The sequence below is a fragment of the Schistocerca americana genome, chromosome 2 (assembly GCF_021461395.2).
Source record: "Schistocerca americana isolate TAMUIC-IGC-003095 chromosome 2, iqSchAmer2.1, whole genome shotgun sequence".
Taxonomy (NCBI): domain Eukaryota; kingdom Metazoa; phylum Arthropoda; class Insecta; order Orthoptera; family Acrididae; genus Schistocerca; species Schistocerca americana.
In genome coordinates, this window is record NC_060120.1 from 652,417,831 (window position 1) to 652,434,340 (window position 16,510).

At 38.8% G+C, this 16,510-nt stretch overlaps 1 protein-coding gene across 1 annotated transcript in view; it reads left to right on the forward strand.

Annotated features, from left to right (window-relative positions):
* LOC124589362 (unconventional myosin-XV) overlaps nt 1–3,029 on the forward strand; it is a 931,914-nt gene extending 928,885 nt beyond the window's left edge. Inside the window, exon 58 of the mRNA XM_047131550.1 lies at nt 184–3,029. Within this exon, the coding sequence (XP_046987506.1) occupies nt 184–384 (201 nt within the window). The 3' untranslated portion in view covers nt 385–3,029. The remainder of the gene's footprint in view (nt 1–183) is intronic.
* The last annotated feature ends 13,481 nt before the right edge of the window (nt 3,030–16,510 follow it).

The window sequence follows — 16,510 nt, forward strand, 5'->3', positions numbered from 1 at the left end:
GTATTTTTACGGAAAAATAATAGTTTTAGGTAGCAGCATACATATTGCAAAAGGGAGTACAGAAAATGTGTAATATTAATTATTCACTTTACAAATTGAATGTCTCACACCCTTATTTTTTTATGAACTTTTCAGCCCTTAAAAGGTACTGTACTAATAGAAGTGGTATTTTTATTTTTCTAGGAAACACTGATTCATTATCCCTTCTCTGAGGTGATCTCAACCAGAAAAGTGAAGTCAGAGGATGGCACTCTGTTTCTGGATATGAAATGTGGTAACCTGATGCAGCAGCGTATTACTCGGCTACAAACAGATCAAGCACATGAGATTTCACGCCTCATTCGGCAGTACATTACGATGGAACAGAGACTCAGGCATTCGTGAGGAGAATTTCTGGTACTGCCTTTCACAGGCAGAACTGTTGTGTTATTACAGACATTGTGAACATTTTGTGCTTCTTGAGAGAAAGGCCAAGTGTATTACCATTAGTGAAATGTGCAGTGCATCTATTGAAAATGTAAAATTGAAAAAAAAGAATTTATTCCCCATAAAGGGATGAAAGGCAAATTCTTGCAGCACCACTTAAACTGCATTTATATTTGCTTGCAAAATGTGTAATGAACAAACCTTGATGTTGTAAATAAAAGTTCTGTGGCGAGAATAGTCTAAATTTTCTTATTCTGGAAGAACATTGTTTGAGCATCAAGCATATGATATTTGGAAAGTGCTGGTTTCATATATAGTCTATCTTATTTATATTTTTAATGGCTAGTGCTTGTGAGACCAGAAAAAGTGTTTGAAAAATATTCATTGACTGAAAGGTGTTTTGTACATTCAGGGTGGCAAATAAAGTTAAAACCATGTGGAAAGATTTAAAATACTATACTTCCTTGTGAGTAAGAACGAATTTTACTGACTTATTGAGAATAATTTTTGGCATATTTTAAATTGGCAGATATCCCTGATACGTCCAGCTAGTATAGTTTTAAGTTGTCATATTGATATTATCTGTTACCAGATATCAAAAAGGTTCTGTTCTTTTCTATGTATAAAGTTGTCTACAGGTGCGTGTTAAATGTAGATTAAGCATCTGTGACAGTAGTGCATCTACATTTTTACTGTAAAGAATTATGTGCAGCTACCAATAAATTTGTGCTCAAATGCAATAATTTCTGTAAATTTATTTGTAAATACATATAACTGTAGCAATCATAATTTGTCATATCACATGCTGCTATGGTTAATTGATGGCTGAATTTTGCTGAGTTGCTTTTGCAATAGCAAGCAGTAAGCTGTATCTTTTAATAACATAAGAAATGTCTGTCACTAAATTGTATCAGTGCTCAGGTTTATTTACTGATAAGTATACTGGTCACGACTTTGTAATTTTGTATTGAAATGTAGTGTACTCTTGAATAAGTAGTGCCAATACTTTGAATTATTATGCAAGAAATATAAGACTTTTTTGTGTGCTGAACCTGTTTGGACCATGAGAAAAGTATGTTTGTTGTAAAGTGTGATCGTATGTGCAGATAAGACTTTTGCACCTATTATTTGCTCAGTCATTTATTATCTTATGTGTTATATGAAATGTGTAATCACATGAGCTAATTATTTTACACCTTAATCACGTGTAATTATATACTTTGTTCTTTCAATAATATGGCATTCATCCTGCAGTTCACAGTTTTCCCACTTGACATTTGTATGATATCATTAACAAGAGAAGCCAGATATTGTACACCATGGATCCAGATAAATTGTCATTTGGATATGAGAGAAAAAAAGCAGTTCTACATTCCAAAGTTTGTGAGAAAAGTAACAGAAATCTATTCTTTGGCATACAACTCGTAATGATTGTAATCAAATGTTGGTGTCACTCAGTAGATGAGTGACTTAGGTATTTTTATTTCTGGGTTGTCAGAAAGACCAGTTATTATTAATTTTATTTTTTGCATAAAATATAAATTATTATGAAATAAGACGAAATTCCAGTGTTATATATATTTGTATTCATTTGATCTGGAAAAAAATAGTGAATATTAACAAATTTCCATTTTTATTTCATTAGAATTTAATATTTATTTCAATAAAATGTGCCTTTGTTACAAAGTTCCAAATATCTTTGTCTATACAACAACATACATAGAATGCATGAGGAACACCTAAAATACTCCAATGTTGATTGTTTTGTTTAAAAATATTTTTCATAGAAACCTTTTCATCAAAATTGTAGTGCGAATTTGAACCTGAATTCAAAAATCTGGAGTATGGTGCCTTCATCACTCGTCCAATGGACAATATTACAAACTGGTTGTAGTCATTGGGGGATCAGTGACAGAAGAAACTTTCGATCTTTCGTGTTAGTTTCTAAAAATGTAATGTCACAAGCTAAAATTTATAAATATCTTCTCTTAATGTAGAACATCTGTACTAAATTTCATATGAAGCCATTGCCCACAATTGGTGCATCAAATGCCCCTCACCTTGCATTAAAAACATTCAAAATTTCATTTCTTTTTATCTTCTTTCTAATAAGTCTCTGTCTGTCTTTTTTGTTACCAAATGTTTTAATGTTTGTTATTGAAACATCTAAAATTAATATTGATTCAATATGTTTCCTTGCCACTTTTATATGTTCTTTTAATAAGAGACACGTAAATGCCCTTATGAGTTACTTAACATGTAAAACTGAAATCATACTTTGTGATTGTAGGTTGCGTGCAGTTCAAGATATGTATTATGTATTCATTATATATGGTTTCTCATTGGACAGGCAAATATTCTACATTTTGTTTTGGTGCTAAAATTCTAAAATGAAGTTCAAGCCCAAAGATGATCATAGATATTTATGTAATGAATCTATTAATTTTCTATTGTGCTCTTTACAGCTTAAGTTCTTTGCTTTGAAAGATATTTGTTTATCACATACTCATTTAATTATTATGAGAATTGTAATATTTTTACAATATTGATGTACATATTTTATAAAAGTATGCCATTAAATAAAAATTGTAATGTCACTGTTATAATATGTTGTACAATTCTTCCAGTTTTTTTAAATGTTGTTCTCTGTTGCGGAAAGATACTAGAAAAATTTGGGTAAGTGCTACATGTTGTGTGTCAAGTTGTGAAATACAACAACAACAACAAAAAATGACTTTGACAAAGGCTGTATGTAACAACAGCTAAAACTATAGCTGTTTTATTTCACAGACAACATAACCTAAACATAGTAGAATTTTACTGGATTGGATACTGTCTTTGAAAGCCCACCTCCATACATCATTCTAGATGTCATCCAGACTTGCTTATAATTCTTCATATTCGCCCTGTTTGTTGAAGACGTATATTTATTTCTAAATTTGTGAGAGAAGGAAGCATAAAAGAGAAACTGGTGTGTATAGATACTGAAATGACAAACAGTTAAGTAGGAGGATGAAAAGAACAGACAACAACAAAAACTGCTGTACATAAGAGGAAAAGAAGAAATAAAACAATGAATAAAAGGATTATGGAAATGAGTAAGAGGAGAAAACTCATTAAGTAAGTAATTGAAAGTAAAAGTGGTTGTCACCTTGGAGTGTCCTCATCTTCGACATAATATAGGAGTCATCTCAAATGAGACACACACTATCAGAGCAGGTTTGCTAAGAGTAGGAAGTGAGTAATGACCTCCACAGCAATCTCATGAGATCTATGTATATGATTCATGTCATTAAGACCAGCCCACTAGCAAATATTCTCTGATCATTGGGACTCATATCAAAGCAGGACTCAGCACTGAAGGCAATTCTACTCCATTCAGTGAGATTCTGGGCGAAAGAGATGCCACAGACAGTGGTGGGATACTAACCTGACTGTTGCCCACCGTACAGCCTTACAACCAGGAATGATGGTGTGGGTTGCCATTTCATTTCATAGCAGTGGTATGTTGTTGATATTCCAAGCCCCATTTTGATACCTTTCATGGCAATCCATCCTGGGCTTACATTTCAGCAAGATAATGTCCACCTGCACACAGTAAGAGTTTCTACTGCTTGTCTTTCTATTTGCTAAATCCTACCTTTTTGCCAGCAGGATCGCCAAATCTCTCCCCAATTGATAATGTTTTGATCATTATAGGGAGGGCTGTCCAACTACCTCCAGATTTTGACAATCTAATGCACCAATTGGACATAATTTGGCACGATACCCCTTAGGAGGACATCCAACAAGTCTCTCCATCAGTCCCAAGGTGAATGACTGCCTGCATAAGGCCCAGAGGTGGACCAACATGCTATTGACTTGCTCTATTTGTAAACCTCTTTCTCTTGAATAAAGGCTCCACTTTTTTTGAAATCTTAATCATTTGTTTGTACATGTACATAACATCTACCAATTTCGATCCAATTTGGAGAAGTCCTGCATGGTGGGTCATTCTTTTTGTCTTCGAGAGCATATACTAGTTGAATACCCCTGCTTCAATGAGGTATTTATTATTTACTCTTCCTTATGCCTCCTCACAACCTTTCCTCCTTCCCTCTGCCTCCCCACAAACTCTCTGTTTCAGCATCACGCTCTCTTTCAGTCAATCATTCCCCCCCCCCCCCCCCTCCCGAATACCCAAGCTGTGCCTCCACTAACCACCAGCGACTGTCAGAAATTGATATAGGTATGACTTTAAGACACAACAGATGTGTTTATGATAGTACAGTCTTATACACAATATTAGGGGTATTATTCCCAGGCACCTTGATGTGTAAATTGATGGATGAGCTAATGTACATTCCATGTACAGCTGGCCATGTCATAAGGTCTATCTCGCATACCTCCATGCTTTGCCCTTGTGCTTGATTTATTGTGATGGCAAATGTCAACTGTGTGGGGTTGTACAATCTGCAGAATGGTACCAGAACGTCCAATGGAATTAGGGGTGTGTGAGATATGTATACTGATTCACAAGCACCCCTACCTGTTATGCCAGTTGCTTCTGTGCCATTTGGTAATATCTTCATCACACACAGTTGTGCTCCATCCATCCCATTAACATAAAGCATGCCCCTGTCTTTAACACCAGATGGTGTGTGGCATGCCAGGCAGTGTCAGTGACTGCAGAAATTCCATTAGTGATTGTCCCGTGCTGTTGTCATTGACCACCATGTCGACAGACATGCAACAGGTTACATCAGGTAGCATACCCAGGTTTCAGTATTTATCACAGATATTGTGTTGTTTCTCCCCTTTCTCTGTGCATCTCCTTCATCCCCTCTGTGCCTACCTACTCCTCTTTCTCTCTCCTGACCCATCCCCTCCTGCACTCCTCTCTCCCTGTCCATCCCTTCATGACACATCTTCTACTCTATTCATCTTGATCTTCTCCCAGGCATGCCCATCTACATGTGTGGCCCCTGCAAAAGAGTGATAAGGCAGGGTGGTACTACTGCCCCAACACACCTGTTCTGCTGGGCAGCCTACACATTGAGGAATGGAAAACCATTTCTTGCCAAAGATGTGTAGGCTGCCTTGCAAAGCAGGTCAGTGAGGTGATTGGTCCTGTTTCCATACAACACCTGTCATGCACAACACCCTAGATGGCAGGGGCTTAAAAAATCACATGTCTGTATATTCATAAATGTTAGAGCCATAGCATTGTAAATCCTCCTATATTTGTCCTCTTGAGGCAAGGAGTTTGTGTGCCAAATTTGGTACACTTCAGTCCAGGGGCCTGGGAGAATTTCCTAGACATTCGTACATATTCTCAGCTTTATTAAGATACTGGCTTCGTGCCCATTGCTGTGCGCACATAGACTGAATGGTCAGCACAGATATTTTGTCGTTTTTCTTTAAGTAGTAATTCAGACTGAAAAGCAATCCTGGTAGCTGAAGTTAGAGGTTTCTGTTAATCATGCCTTCTGAGATCTTGTGGTGATATTTCCATAGAAACTTTCATCATGTAATACATATATCTTTATTTCTAATCAAGAAGCTAAATATAAATTTTCATACATTTAGCTTTGAAAGTGATTTCATAATGAAATCTGTTCACAGAGCTTTTCATCCCCTGTTTCATCTACTGACGTACTGAATTTCCAAAAACAATGAAAAACATTTTTTAATTTCTCAATGAGAACTCAAATACCAATTTCCATAGATATAGTTTTAAACATGCTTTTGTGGTTCTTCAATAACAATTTATTTTCAAAAGAAATTTTTTCATCCAGTATTTCACACTCCGATAGGTCGACTTTACAAAAATGCTGTAAAACAACTTTTTTTACTTCTGACCAAGAGATCGAATACCAATTTTCCTAGTTCTAGCCTCAAAATTGCTTTAATAGTGAATACAACTTTTTGAAAGTATTCTAGCTTCAAAATTGCCTTAATAGCGACATATTTTCCAAATACACTTTATCCCTTATTCCTCCCCCTCAGCGGTAGAATTTTGTAAATCCTTTCTTAAACGATACCTACAGTATAAGATGAACACCCTCTGTATTTTAATATAACATAATATTGTAATGAAAATTTTATCCTCTGTTTCATGCCCTCAGGGTTGAAGTTCCAAAAACACTAAAACACATTTTTTTTAAATTTGAAGTGAGAAACCAAATGCACAAATTTTCATAGATTGAGTTTTACAAATGCTTCCATGATGAAATTTTTCATAAATCTTTTCATCCTGTGTTGCACCCCCATAGAGGCTGAATTTCCGGAACCACTGAAACACATTTTCATTATTTGTAACCAAGAAGTCAAATACCAATTTTTATTGATGTAGCTTTAAAAATACTTTAGCAGTTCTTTAATAATAATTGCTTTTCAGAAAATACTATCATTCACTCTTTCACCCCAACATGGGTTAAATTTCCAAAATTACAGAAACACTATTTTTTTATTTCTGACCAAGAAACTTTTTCCTAGTTCTAGCCTCAAAATTGCTTTAATAGTAACATACTTTCAAAAAGTCTTTCATCCCTTATTTCACCCCCCCCCCCCCCCTCTTAGTGGTGGAATTTCAAAAATTCCTTCCTTAATGCTGCCTAAAGTACAAGACCAACACCCTCTCGCTGACCATATATTCCTCCCCCTCCCTCTGTCCCTATCCTCTTCTCCTCTCCCTGTCCATATCTCCTCCCCCTCTCCCTTTTTCTCCTACCCACTACCCCTCCACACTTTCTGCCTGCCACCTGCATCTCCCCCTCTTCAACGTCTCTCTTTCCATCTCCTCCCCCCCCCCCCCCCCCTCCCTCGAAGCATCTCCACCTCATCCTTCTCTCTGCCCATCTAATATACCTTCGCTGTATTTCTTTCCAATTCCTCATCCCCTCTCTCTCTCTCTCTCTCTCTCTCTCTCTCTCTCTCTCTCTCTCTCTCTCTCTCTCTCTCTCTCTCTCTATTTATCTATCTATCTGTCTATCTCCTCTTTCCACTCTCTCTGCCTATGTCATTCTCCTCACTTTCTCTGTCCAGCTTATCCTTCCTCTATCTTTCTCTATCCTGTCCTTACCCTTCTGTCTGTTGATCTCCTCCACCCCCTGTCGCTGTTTATCTCATCCTCATCCACCTCATCTCCTTTCTCACTATCCATCTTCTCCCAGATCTCTATCTCATCTCAGCAGTCTCCATTCACACGTGTAGCCCCTCAAGGCACACCAATGCTACTTGCAGACCTCCTCCTCTCTCTGTACATCTCTCCCTATCTCTGTCAATCCCTTCCTCACCCCCCTCTCTTTCCATCTTTCTGTCCCCTCTTAGTGTCCAGCTCATCATCTTTCACACTCTCTTTGTCCATCTCTACCCGCCCTCACTCGCTGTCCCTCTCCTCCACCTCCTTTCTCTGTCCACCTCATCATCCTCCTTCTCTCACTACCTATCTGCCCCCCCTGCTCCGTCTGTCTGCTCAGCCTTGCCCCCCCCCCCCCACATGTAGCTCCTAATAAACAGATTGATATAACAGGCCAATACTAATTCAACACAATGCACTTGACATGCAGGGCAGCCTGTATGGCAGGGACTGAAGAGGGGGAAAAAAATTAAGTCATACTTGAGACAGAAGGTTATAAAACTCACAGTGCTGATAGTAATACAGTTTGTGCAGATTAGGTTGAAATCGATCCAGGGGTTTTGTTTGGAAATGCCAGACATAAGTGCATGCTGCTTTATATATACGTAGAGTATACAACAAAACTTGGCTTTCCAAATTAACTGGACAGAGCTCACACCTACACTGTTTATAAATTACAACATAAAATGATGAAACAATTTAAATAATCTCAGATTTAAGTGAAAATGTGAGCTCCATTGAGGGAGAAAAATACAGCTGTTTCTGATGTTGTTTGCTACATAAGAAGAAAACCACAAAGGATAAGGTTAACAGGCTCTATGTATACCCTTATGAATATTGTTTGATGCATTTGAATATGTACATATTCGTTAGCAAATAAATATTGAAGCTTTGAAATCTTGTTTTACTTCTCAGCAATTAACCATACAGAATCGATCAAAAACATCCACTTTGAAGAAGTTTACTTTGGCTATTAATAAGCTTTGTAATGGCTAGTTCCTTAATTCTGTTACTATATTGCAATTTACGGCATTGCAGATGGTCAGTTTCACCATCTGCTGATGGACTATAAATGAACTGATGTCACACTGACATCCATCCTGTGTGAACACTCCATCATTTAATACAATGTTGCTTGATGTTCCATTACGTTTAGTGAGAATTGGCCTTAAATTTCACTGTCCTAATAAAATTTTCACTTCAGTGATGTTACACTTTTGTGTTGCAAAAAACCAGCATTATAATCTTCACCTACTGCATATCATATCCTCTAGTCCTATTTTAATACCCTTAACAGCATGTCCAGTTTTCCTAGAAATACTTTGATGCTTGATGACACCCTTTAGTAATCAATACAAGAATATTACTACTACCCTATCAATAACTACACCATTACCTATAAAATTCTGTTCTCCATACAAAAAACTCTGTATTCAATCTAATAGCTGATTTGTTATTATCATAGGTTGCCACATGACTTCCTATGTCCAATTTTCTGCAGTAATTATTTGACATGCTACAGTTATCACATTTAACAACTATAAATTCACACTCAGTAGCCCAATGTTAAGTCAGACAAAATATATCAAACTAATTCTCTACTCCAAAATTATTTACAATAAACTGTTTTTCTCATTTACCCTCTGAGTGTTAAGGTTGCAAATTTCAATGTAAGGAATCCTACTCCTCGCAGAGTTGTGACCAGTCACCATTCAATGTGTGACCTGGGATGACAATATGCTTTTGTCCAAGTTTTTTGGCTCTACCTCAGGCATGACCACACACTGCTTCAATGTGTTCCAATTTCTTACCAAGTTCAAAAATAATTGTTAGGAAAATGGCAGGAAATTAGCAATAACTGCAGTTGGCATTATAAGATCTGTACTTTAAATGAATAGCACAGTTAATTTACAGTCAGGCTAAAGACCAAAACAAGTAGTTATGGTACGGAATGCAGTAATAAGGAAAGTGAAAGAGTGGAAGTGGTCTAATGTCAAAGTTCAAGGAGTTTGATTATTGAGAAATTCAAAGTCTGTCATGCAAATCTGCTCATTTTATGTGAATATCAATGGCTGAGCTGAAACTGCACAAGTATAAACAAATATCAAGACAGATTGAAAGTTCTTTGAGAATGATCGTCAAATGATATCAAAGTTCAGTACTTCATCTCACTAAGTTCTATAGATACTTGTTTGCCTGATTTTGTAAGTGTATCACAACTAGTCACCAAAAGAAAGTATCTCAACGCACAGTTTGGCAAAAGTTTCTATGTATCGCAACAGCAATTCTGCATATTTTTCTTGTATTGAAGATCAATCAAAATTTTCTCTTGCCGAATGGTGTGACCACATGACGATCACACAGACTAGTCACATGTAACCAGCAAACCAAGCATCTTGCTACACTGTTAGAACAAGTGTCATACACTTCCATGCTCAGCACTTACATTAGGAACGTCCCCCTACGATGCCAGTAAATGGGCAGTTTTGAGCTCAAAATACCCAACTTAAAATAATTCTTAAAATCTAACACATACAGTAAAACTTAAGTAATAAGTGTGTTTGTGATTGAATTTGGCACCTATCATCATCAAACTTTACTTATTTAGTTTTGGAGTAATCATGATGTTAATATACTTGACTTTTTCAACAATTTGTAGTCAGTATTCTCTCAGCTGCTGCAGGTATCATTATATGCACTGCCTGACAAACAAAGAAGCAGTCAGAAGACATAGCTGGATATCAATGTAACTTTGTTCACATACACACCATCAGTGGGTATGTAAATGATTAGGGTTGATATTATCTGTGACAGGTAGAACAGCAGCCACAGTGCATTAGTGTTTAGTGTATGAAGTGTTTAGTGTCCGAAATTCCCTGGTAGGGAATATAAGGGTGTGAACAGCATCAGATGTTGAGTGATCACTGTTAAGGACACAGATATACTGCACTCTCATATGAGACAGCATTATCAGCAACTGATAAGAGTATGAAAGGGGTATCATTGTGGATCTCCATTTGGTTGGCTGGTCAAACTGTGCAATATTTGGATTTGTGGGGCATTTGGATGTGACATGTTTGATCACCACAAGGAAGCATCAACATACTGTGCACCAAGTGCATCATAACACCTGCACATCTGGGCCTGCCTTCCGGGAACAAGTAATGGATTCCCTACAACATTCTGTGTCATCCCACATCATTGGTGAGAGATTAGCAGCAGCTGCTTATGGAGTAGTACCATGACTGGGAAGCACAGACTGCTGATGAGGTGCATCACATTGTGTTCAGCCATGAATTGCAGTTCTGCACTATTCTGCATGACCATCATTGGTAAGTATGGTGGTGACTGAAGGAGAGGTCCAATTTTTCCAATGTTTTGGAGAGGCATGATGGTGTTACTTCTCAGCAATGTTACTCCTGGTGTCACTGTGTGCCATAGAGTCTGACTTCTAGTTACAGATGGTAGTGACTGAGGGAAATCTGATGGCACAGCAGTACTCCATGGACATACTGAGTCCTCGTGTGTTCTCTCTCATGTGACAGAGTTGTGCAGATGTGATACACTCACAGCTACAAGCTCCCCAGATATCTCCATGATAGAATATGTGTGGGGTTCACCCAGACGCCATCTGTATCCCATTGCCCGTATCCCGGATATCAACATCTGGTTTCAACAGTTGTGGGCCAGTTTGCCTCAGGAAAGGATACATTGGCTTTAAGACTCCCTTCCCAACAGAAACAGTGCACACATCTAGGTCAGATGGTGTGCAATGTCAATGTACATTTGCAGATGAACAGCACAAGTACACTACTGGCCATTAAAATTGCTACACCAAGAAGAAATTCAGATAATAAATGGGTATTCATTGGACAAATATATTATACTAGAACTGACATGTGATTACATTTCCACGCAATTTGGGCGCATAAATCCTGAGAAATCATTACCCAGAACAACCACCTCTGGCCGTAATAACGGCCTTGATGCGCCTGGGCATTGAGTCAAACAGAGCTTGGATGGTGTGTACAGGTACAGCTGCCCATGCAGCTTCAACACGATACCACAGTTCATCAAAAGTAGTGACTGGCATATTGTGACGAGCCAGTTGCTTGGCCACCATTGACCAGACATTTTCAGTTGGTGAGAGATCTGGAGAATGTGCTGGCCAGGACAGCAGTCCAAAATTTTCTGTATCCAGAAAGGCTCGTACAGGACCTGCAACATGCGGTCGTGCATTATCCTGCTGAAATGTAGAGTTTCGCAGGGATCCAATGAAGGGTAGGGCCACGGGTCATAACACATCTGAAATGTAACGTCCACTGTTCAAAGTACTGTCAATGCAAACAAGAGGTGGCCGAGACATGTAATCACTGACATCCCATACCATCACGCCGGGTGATACACCAGTATGGCGATAACGAATACACGCTTCCAATGTGCGTTCACCACGATGTCGCCAAACAAGGATGCAACCATGATGATGCTTTAAACAGAACCTGGATTTATCCGAAAAAATGACGTTTTGCCATTCATGCACCCAGGTTCGTCGTTGAGTACACCATCGCAGGCGCTCCTGTCTGTGATGCAGCGTCAAGGGTAACCGCAGGCATGGTCTCCGAGCTGATAGTCCATGTTGCTGCAAACATACTCGAACTGTCTGTGCATATGGTTGTTGTGTTGCAGATGTCCCCATCTGTTGACTCAGGGATCGAAACGTGGCTGCACAAACCGTTACAGCCATGCAGATAAGATACCTGTCATCTTGACTGCTAGTTATACGAGGCCATTGGAATCTAGTAGGGCGTTCCGTATTACCTTCCTGAACCCACTGATTCCATATTCTGCTAACAGTCATTGGATCTCAACCAACGCGAGCAGCAATGTCACGATATGATAAACTGCAATCACGATAGGCTACAATCCGACCTTTATCAAAGTCGGGAATGTGATGGTGCGCATTTCTCCTCCTTGCACGAGGAATAACAACAACGTTTCACCAGGCAATGCTGGTCAACTGCTGTTTGTGTATGAGAAATCGGTTGAAAACTTTCTTCATGTCAGCACGTTGTAGGTGTCGCCACCGGCGCCAACTTTGTGTGAATGCTCCGAAAAGCTAATCATTTGCATACCACAGCATCTTCTTCCTGTCGGTTAAATTTCGCCTCTGTAGCACGTCATCTTCGTGGTGTAGCAATTTTAATGGCCAGTAGTGTAGTTCTGAGGTGCCATGTATCAATCCATGGTAAAACACCCATATTAGTACATGGTGTAGCCTCCACAGGTGGCAGTGCAGGCGCTGACTCTGGTATCTAGTCGATTGTACAAGTGACGAATATTGCCCTTGGATATGGTATGCCACACCTGCTCGACTTGTTCAAGTAGTTGTGTAAGAGTTGGTGTAGACGAGTTGTATGAGTCACTTCTCGTCCTATCATATCCCACAGTGCTCGACTGGACACAAGTCCAGAGATCATGCTGGCCAGGGAAGTTGCTGCAAGTCTTGCAGAGCAAGTTGAGTTCCACAGGCAGTGTGTGGGCGAGTATTATCATGTTGGAACAATGCACCACTTCCCTGTTTGCAAGAAAGACAAAAGAATAGGTCTAATAACATTTTGCATGTACTGAACTCTGATTAGTGTCCCTTCCATAACGAGTGTTATAGCTTATAGCACACCAGACCATAAGACCTGGGGTGAGGCCAGAGTGTCTTGGATGAAGGCATTCTTCGAGACAGTAGTCACGTGGTCTACATCGTATGTGCCAACGACCATCATACGGGTGCACGCAGAATCTACTCTCATCGCTGAAGACCGTGGCATGCCATTCCGTCTTCCAAATGATCCTCCGATGGCACCAGTCGAGACGTGCATCTTAATGCTGTCGAATGAGTCAAAAACGGGCTAGGGTTTTCTCTAGTCCCACTGCTATAGCCAGTTTGCAATAGTTTGTGTTGTCACATCTGGGCTCACAAGCCCTCTTATCTGTGCTGTGGTAGCTGTACAATCTATCACTGCTGCCGTTACCATACGTCAATCCTGGCGGGCCCGCTGCAGTGTGGACGTCCCAAAACTCGTCCATAGATGTGAGAGTGTTGACGTGACGACTGATACAAGCATCATTGCACAACTGACACACCACGTCCAACTTGTGTGACAATTGGTTGTCTGCTTGCTTCATATGTTTGCACCACACTGAGCCTTCTGGCTGTGAGCATTGCCTATTAAAGCATAGACACAGGTGGTGCTCCGGTATCTGTGCCACTATGCCATCTGTTGGCAGACTATGTTGAAACTATTATCAGTACATCTGCTATCCACCAGGTGGCATAAGCCATTACCCGATCAAAATCAATGGCGTCTTTGAGGTGTATTACTTTTTTTCCAGTAGTATAATTAAATAATGTGTATCCACTTGACTCCTCAACAGCCACTACATTGACTATGCAAGCACTGCACCCAGTGATCATGAAATTCTTAGTGAATCAGGTGACTGATGTGCTTGTGGCAGCATACAACTGCATTTAAAGGTCAGCGCTTGGAAAGATAATGCACTTAAATTTTCGCAAAAGGCATAGCACAAGTTAGTAAACACTACTCTACACAGTGAAGCGCAGTGATACAATTCACTTCATGTTCACGGTGAACTGCACAACAGTGTTGATTCAGTAGCGGAATGCGGGTGTACCTTCAGTCTGTACAGGTTGCAAGTATCATACAAAAAAAGTTCGACACACCACAGATAGACTTTCACAGGTATACCTCTGCAACACCCCAGACATACACTGTGTTAGAGAGGGACTTGCTTCTGAAGAGGGAAGCTAGCATTTGTGGTGAGGTCGGATCTTACTGACTCATCAGTTATCTTTCCCTGGGCACTGGGTGGAGATTAGATTAGATTAGATTTACTTTCATTCCAATTGATCCGTGGTGAGGAGGTCCTCCAGGATGTGGAACATGTCAGAAAAACAACAATACATGACAAATATTTAAACTAAAACAAATAAGCTAATGTACAATTCCACAGGTCCCAAGTGGAATGATCGTCATTTTTTAATGAACACTAAGAGTCATTTTACAAATACTATTGCACTGAATTTAGAATAAAAAAGTTTTTTATTTATTTATAAGGTAAGAAACATGTAATACAACTACTGTAATACTTATTTACAATGAACACATTACTGCACTGAAATGGTGCAGAAGTTAGATTATACTTACACACACACACACACACACACACACACACACACAAATTTTCAGTGAACACATTACTGCACTGAAATTGTGCAGAAGATATGTTGTACTTATATACAAATCAGTTGGTTTTCCTCAGAAATTCATCAATGGAGTAGAAGGAGTTGGCCACCAATAAATCCTTTAGGCTTCTCTTAAACTGAATTTCATTGGTTGTTAAGCTTTTTATGGCTGCTGGCAAGTTATTGAAAATGTGTGTTCCTGAATAATGCACACCTTTTTGTACAAGACTAAGTGACTTTAAATCCTTGTGAAGATTATTCTTATTTCTAGTATTGATTCCATGAATTGAGCTATTGGTTTGAAAAAGTGATATATTTTTAATGACAAATTTCATTAAGGAATAAATATATTGGGAAGCTGTAGTTAGTATTCCTAGTTCCCTAAACAGGCTTCTGCAGGATGTTCTTGAGTTCACACCACATATAATTCTTACTGCACGTTTTTGTGCCCGGAAAACTTTAGCTTGGCTTGATGAATTACCCCAGAAAATAATCCCATATGACATTATGGAATGAAAGTAAGCATAGTATGCCAGCTTTTTCATTTTTATATCCCCTATGTCTGACAAAATTCGCATTGCAAACAGAGATTTGTTAAGACGCTTCAGCAGTTCTGTGGTGTGCTCCTCCCAGTTGAATTTATTATCAAGCTGTAATCCCAAGAATTTAACACCGTCCACTTCTTCTATCTTCTTGTCATCATATGTTAGACATATACTCTTGGGACACCCCTTACAAGTTCTGAACTGCATGTAGTGTGTTTTTTCAAAGTTTAGTGACAAAGAATTGGCTAGGAGCCAGTGATTAATGTCTACAAATATTTTATTGGCTGATCTTTCTAAGACTACACTTGATTTGCTATTTATTGCAATGTTTGTATCATCAGCAAACAAAACAAACTTGGCATCTGGTAATGTTACTGATGAAAGGTCATTGATATACACAAGAAAAAGTAAGGGCCCCAAAATGGAACCTTGTGGGACCCCACATGTAATTAGTTCCCAGTTGGATGATGCCTGATAGCTTGATACATGTCTCTTTCCTAATAACACCCTTTGTTTCCTGCCAGAGATATAAGATTTGAACCATTTTGCAGCATTTCCTGTTACACTATAATATTCTAGTTTACTTAAAAGGATATTGTGATTTACACAGTCAAATGCCTTTGACAGATCACAAAATATACCAGTTGCCTGCAATTTTTTGTCTAATGAATTAAGTACATTTTCACTGTAAGTGTAGATAGCCTTCTCAATATCAGAACCTTTTAGAAATCCAAACTGTGACTTTGACAGTATGTTATTTGAGATAAGATGGTTATAAAGACGACTGTACATTACCTCTCTACGGGTCAAGACAACCTGAGGTACGTGCTCTTAATGTTCTGTTTATTCACACATGCTGATCGGCACTCAGGAAGGCTGGCTCCAATGTGCGCTCCACTGGAAGAAGTTCCAGTAAGCAGCTGTGATGGGAGTGGTGTGGACAGCCACTCTTTGAATACATCATGGGAGAAGTCCTATGTCATTTTTTTCAGTTTTGAGTAAAGAAGTAATTGTCACCCTCCTTCAAAGACCTGAATGATATCAAGACCAGCACTCTGGAGAGTATGGTGTTGTGCAAGAGGAATACACTGTTCCAAGTACAGAAACCTTTTTTTTTTTGTTTATTCTGCAATAATGTTCTGTTCTTATCCTGATTATAGT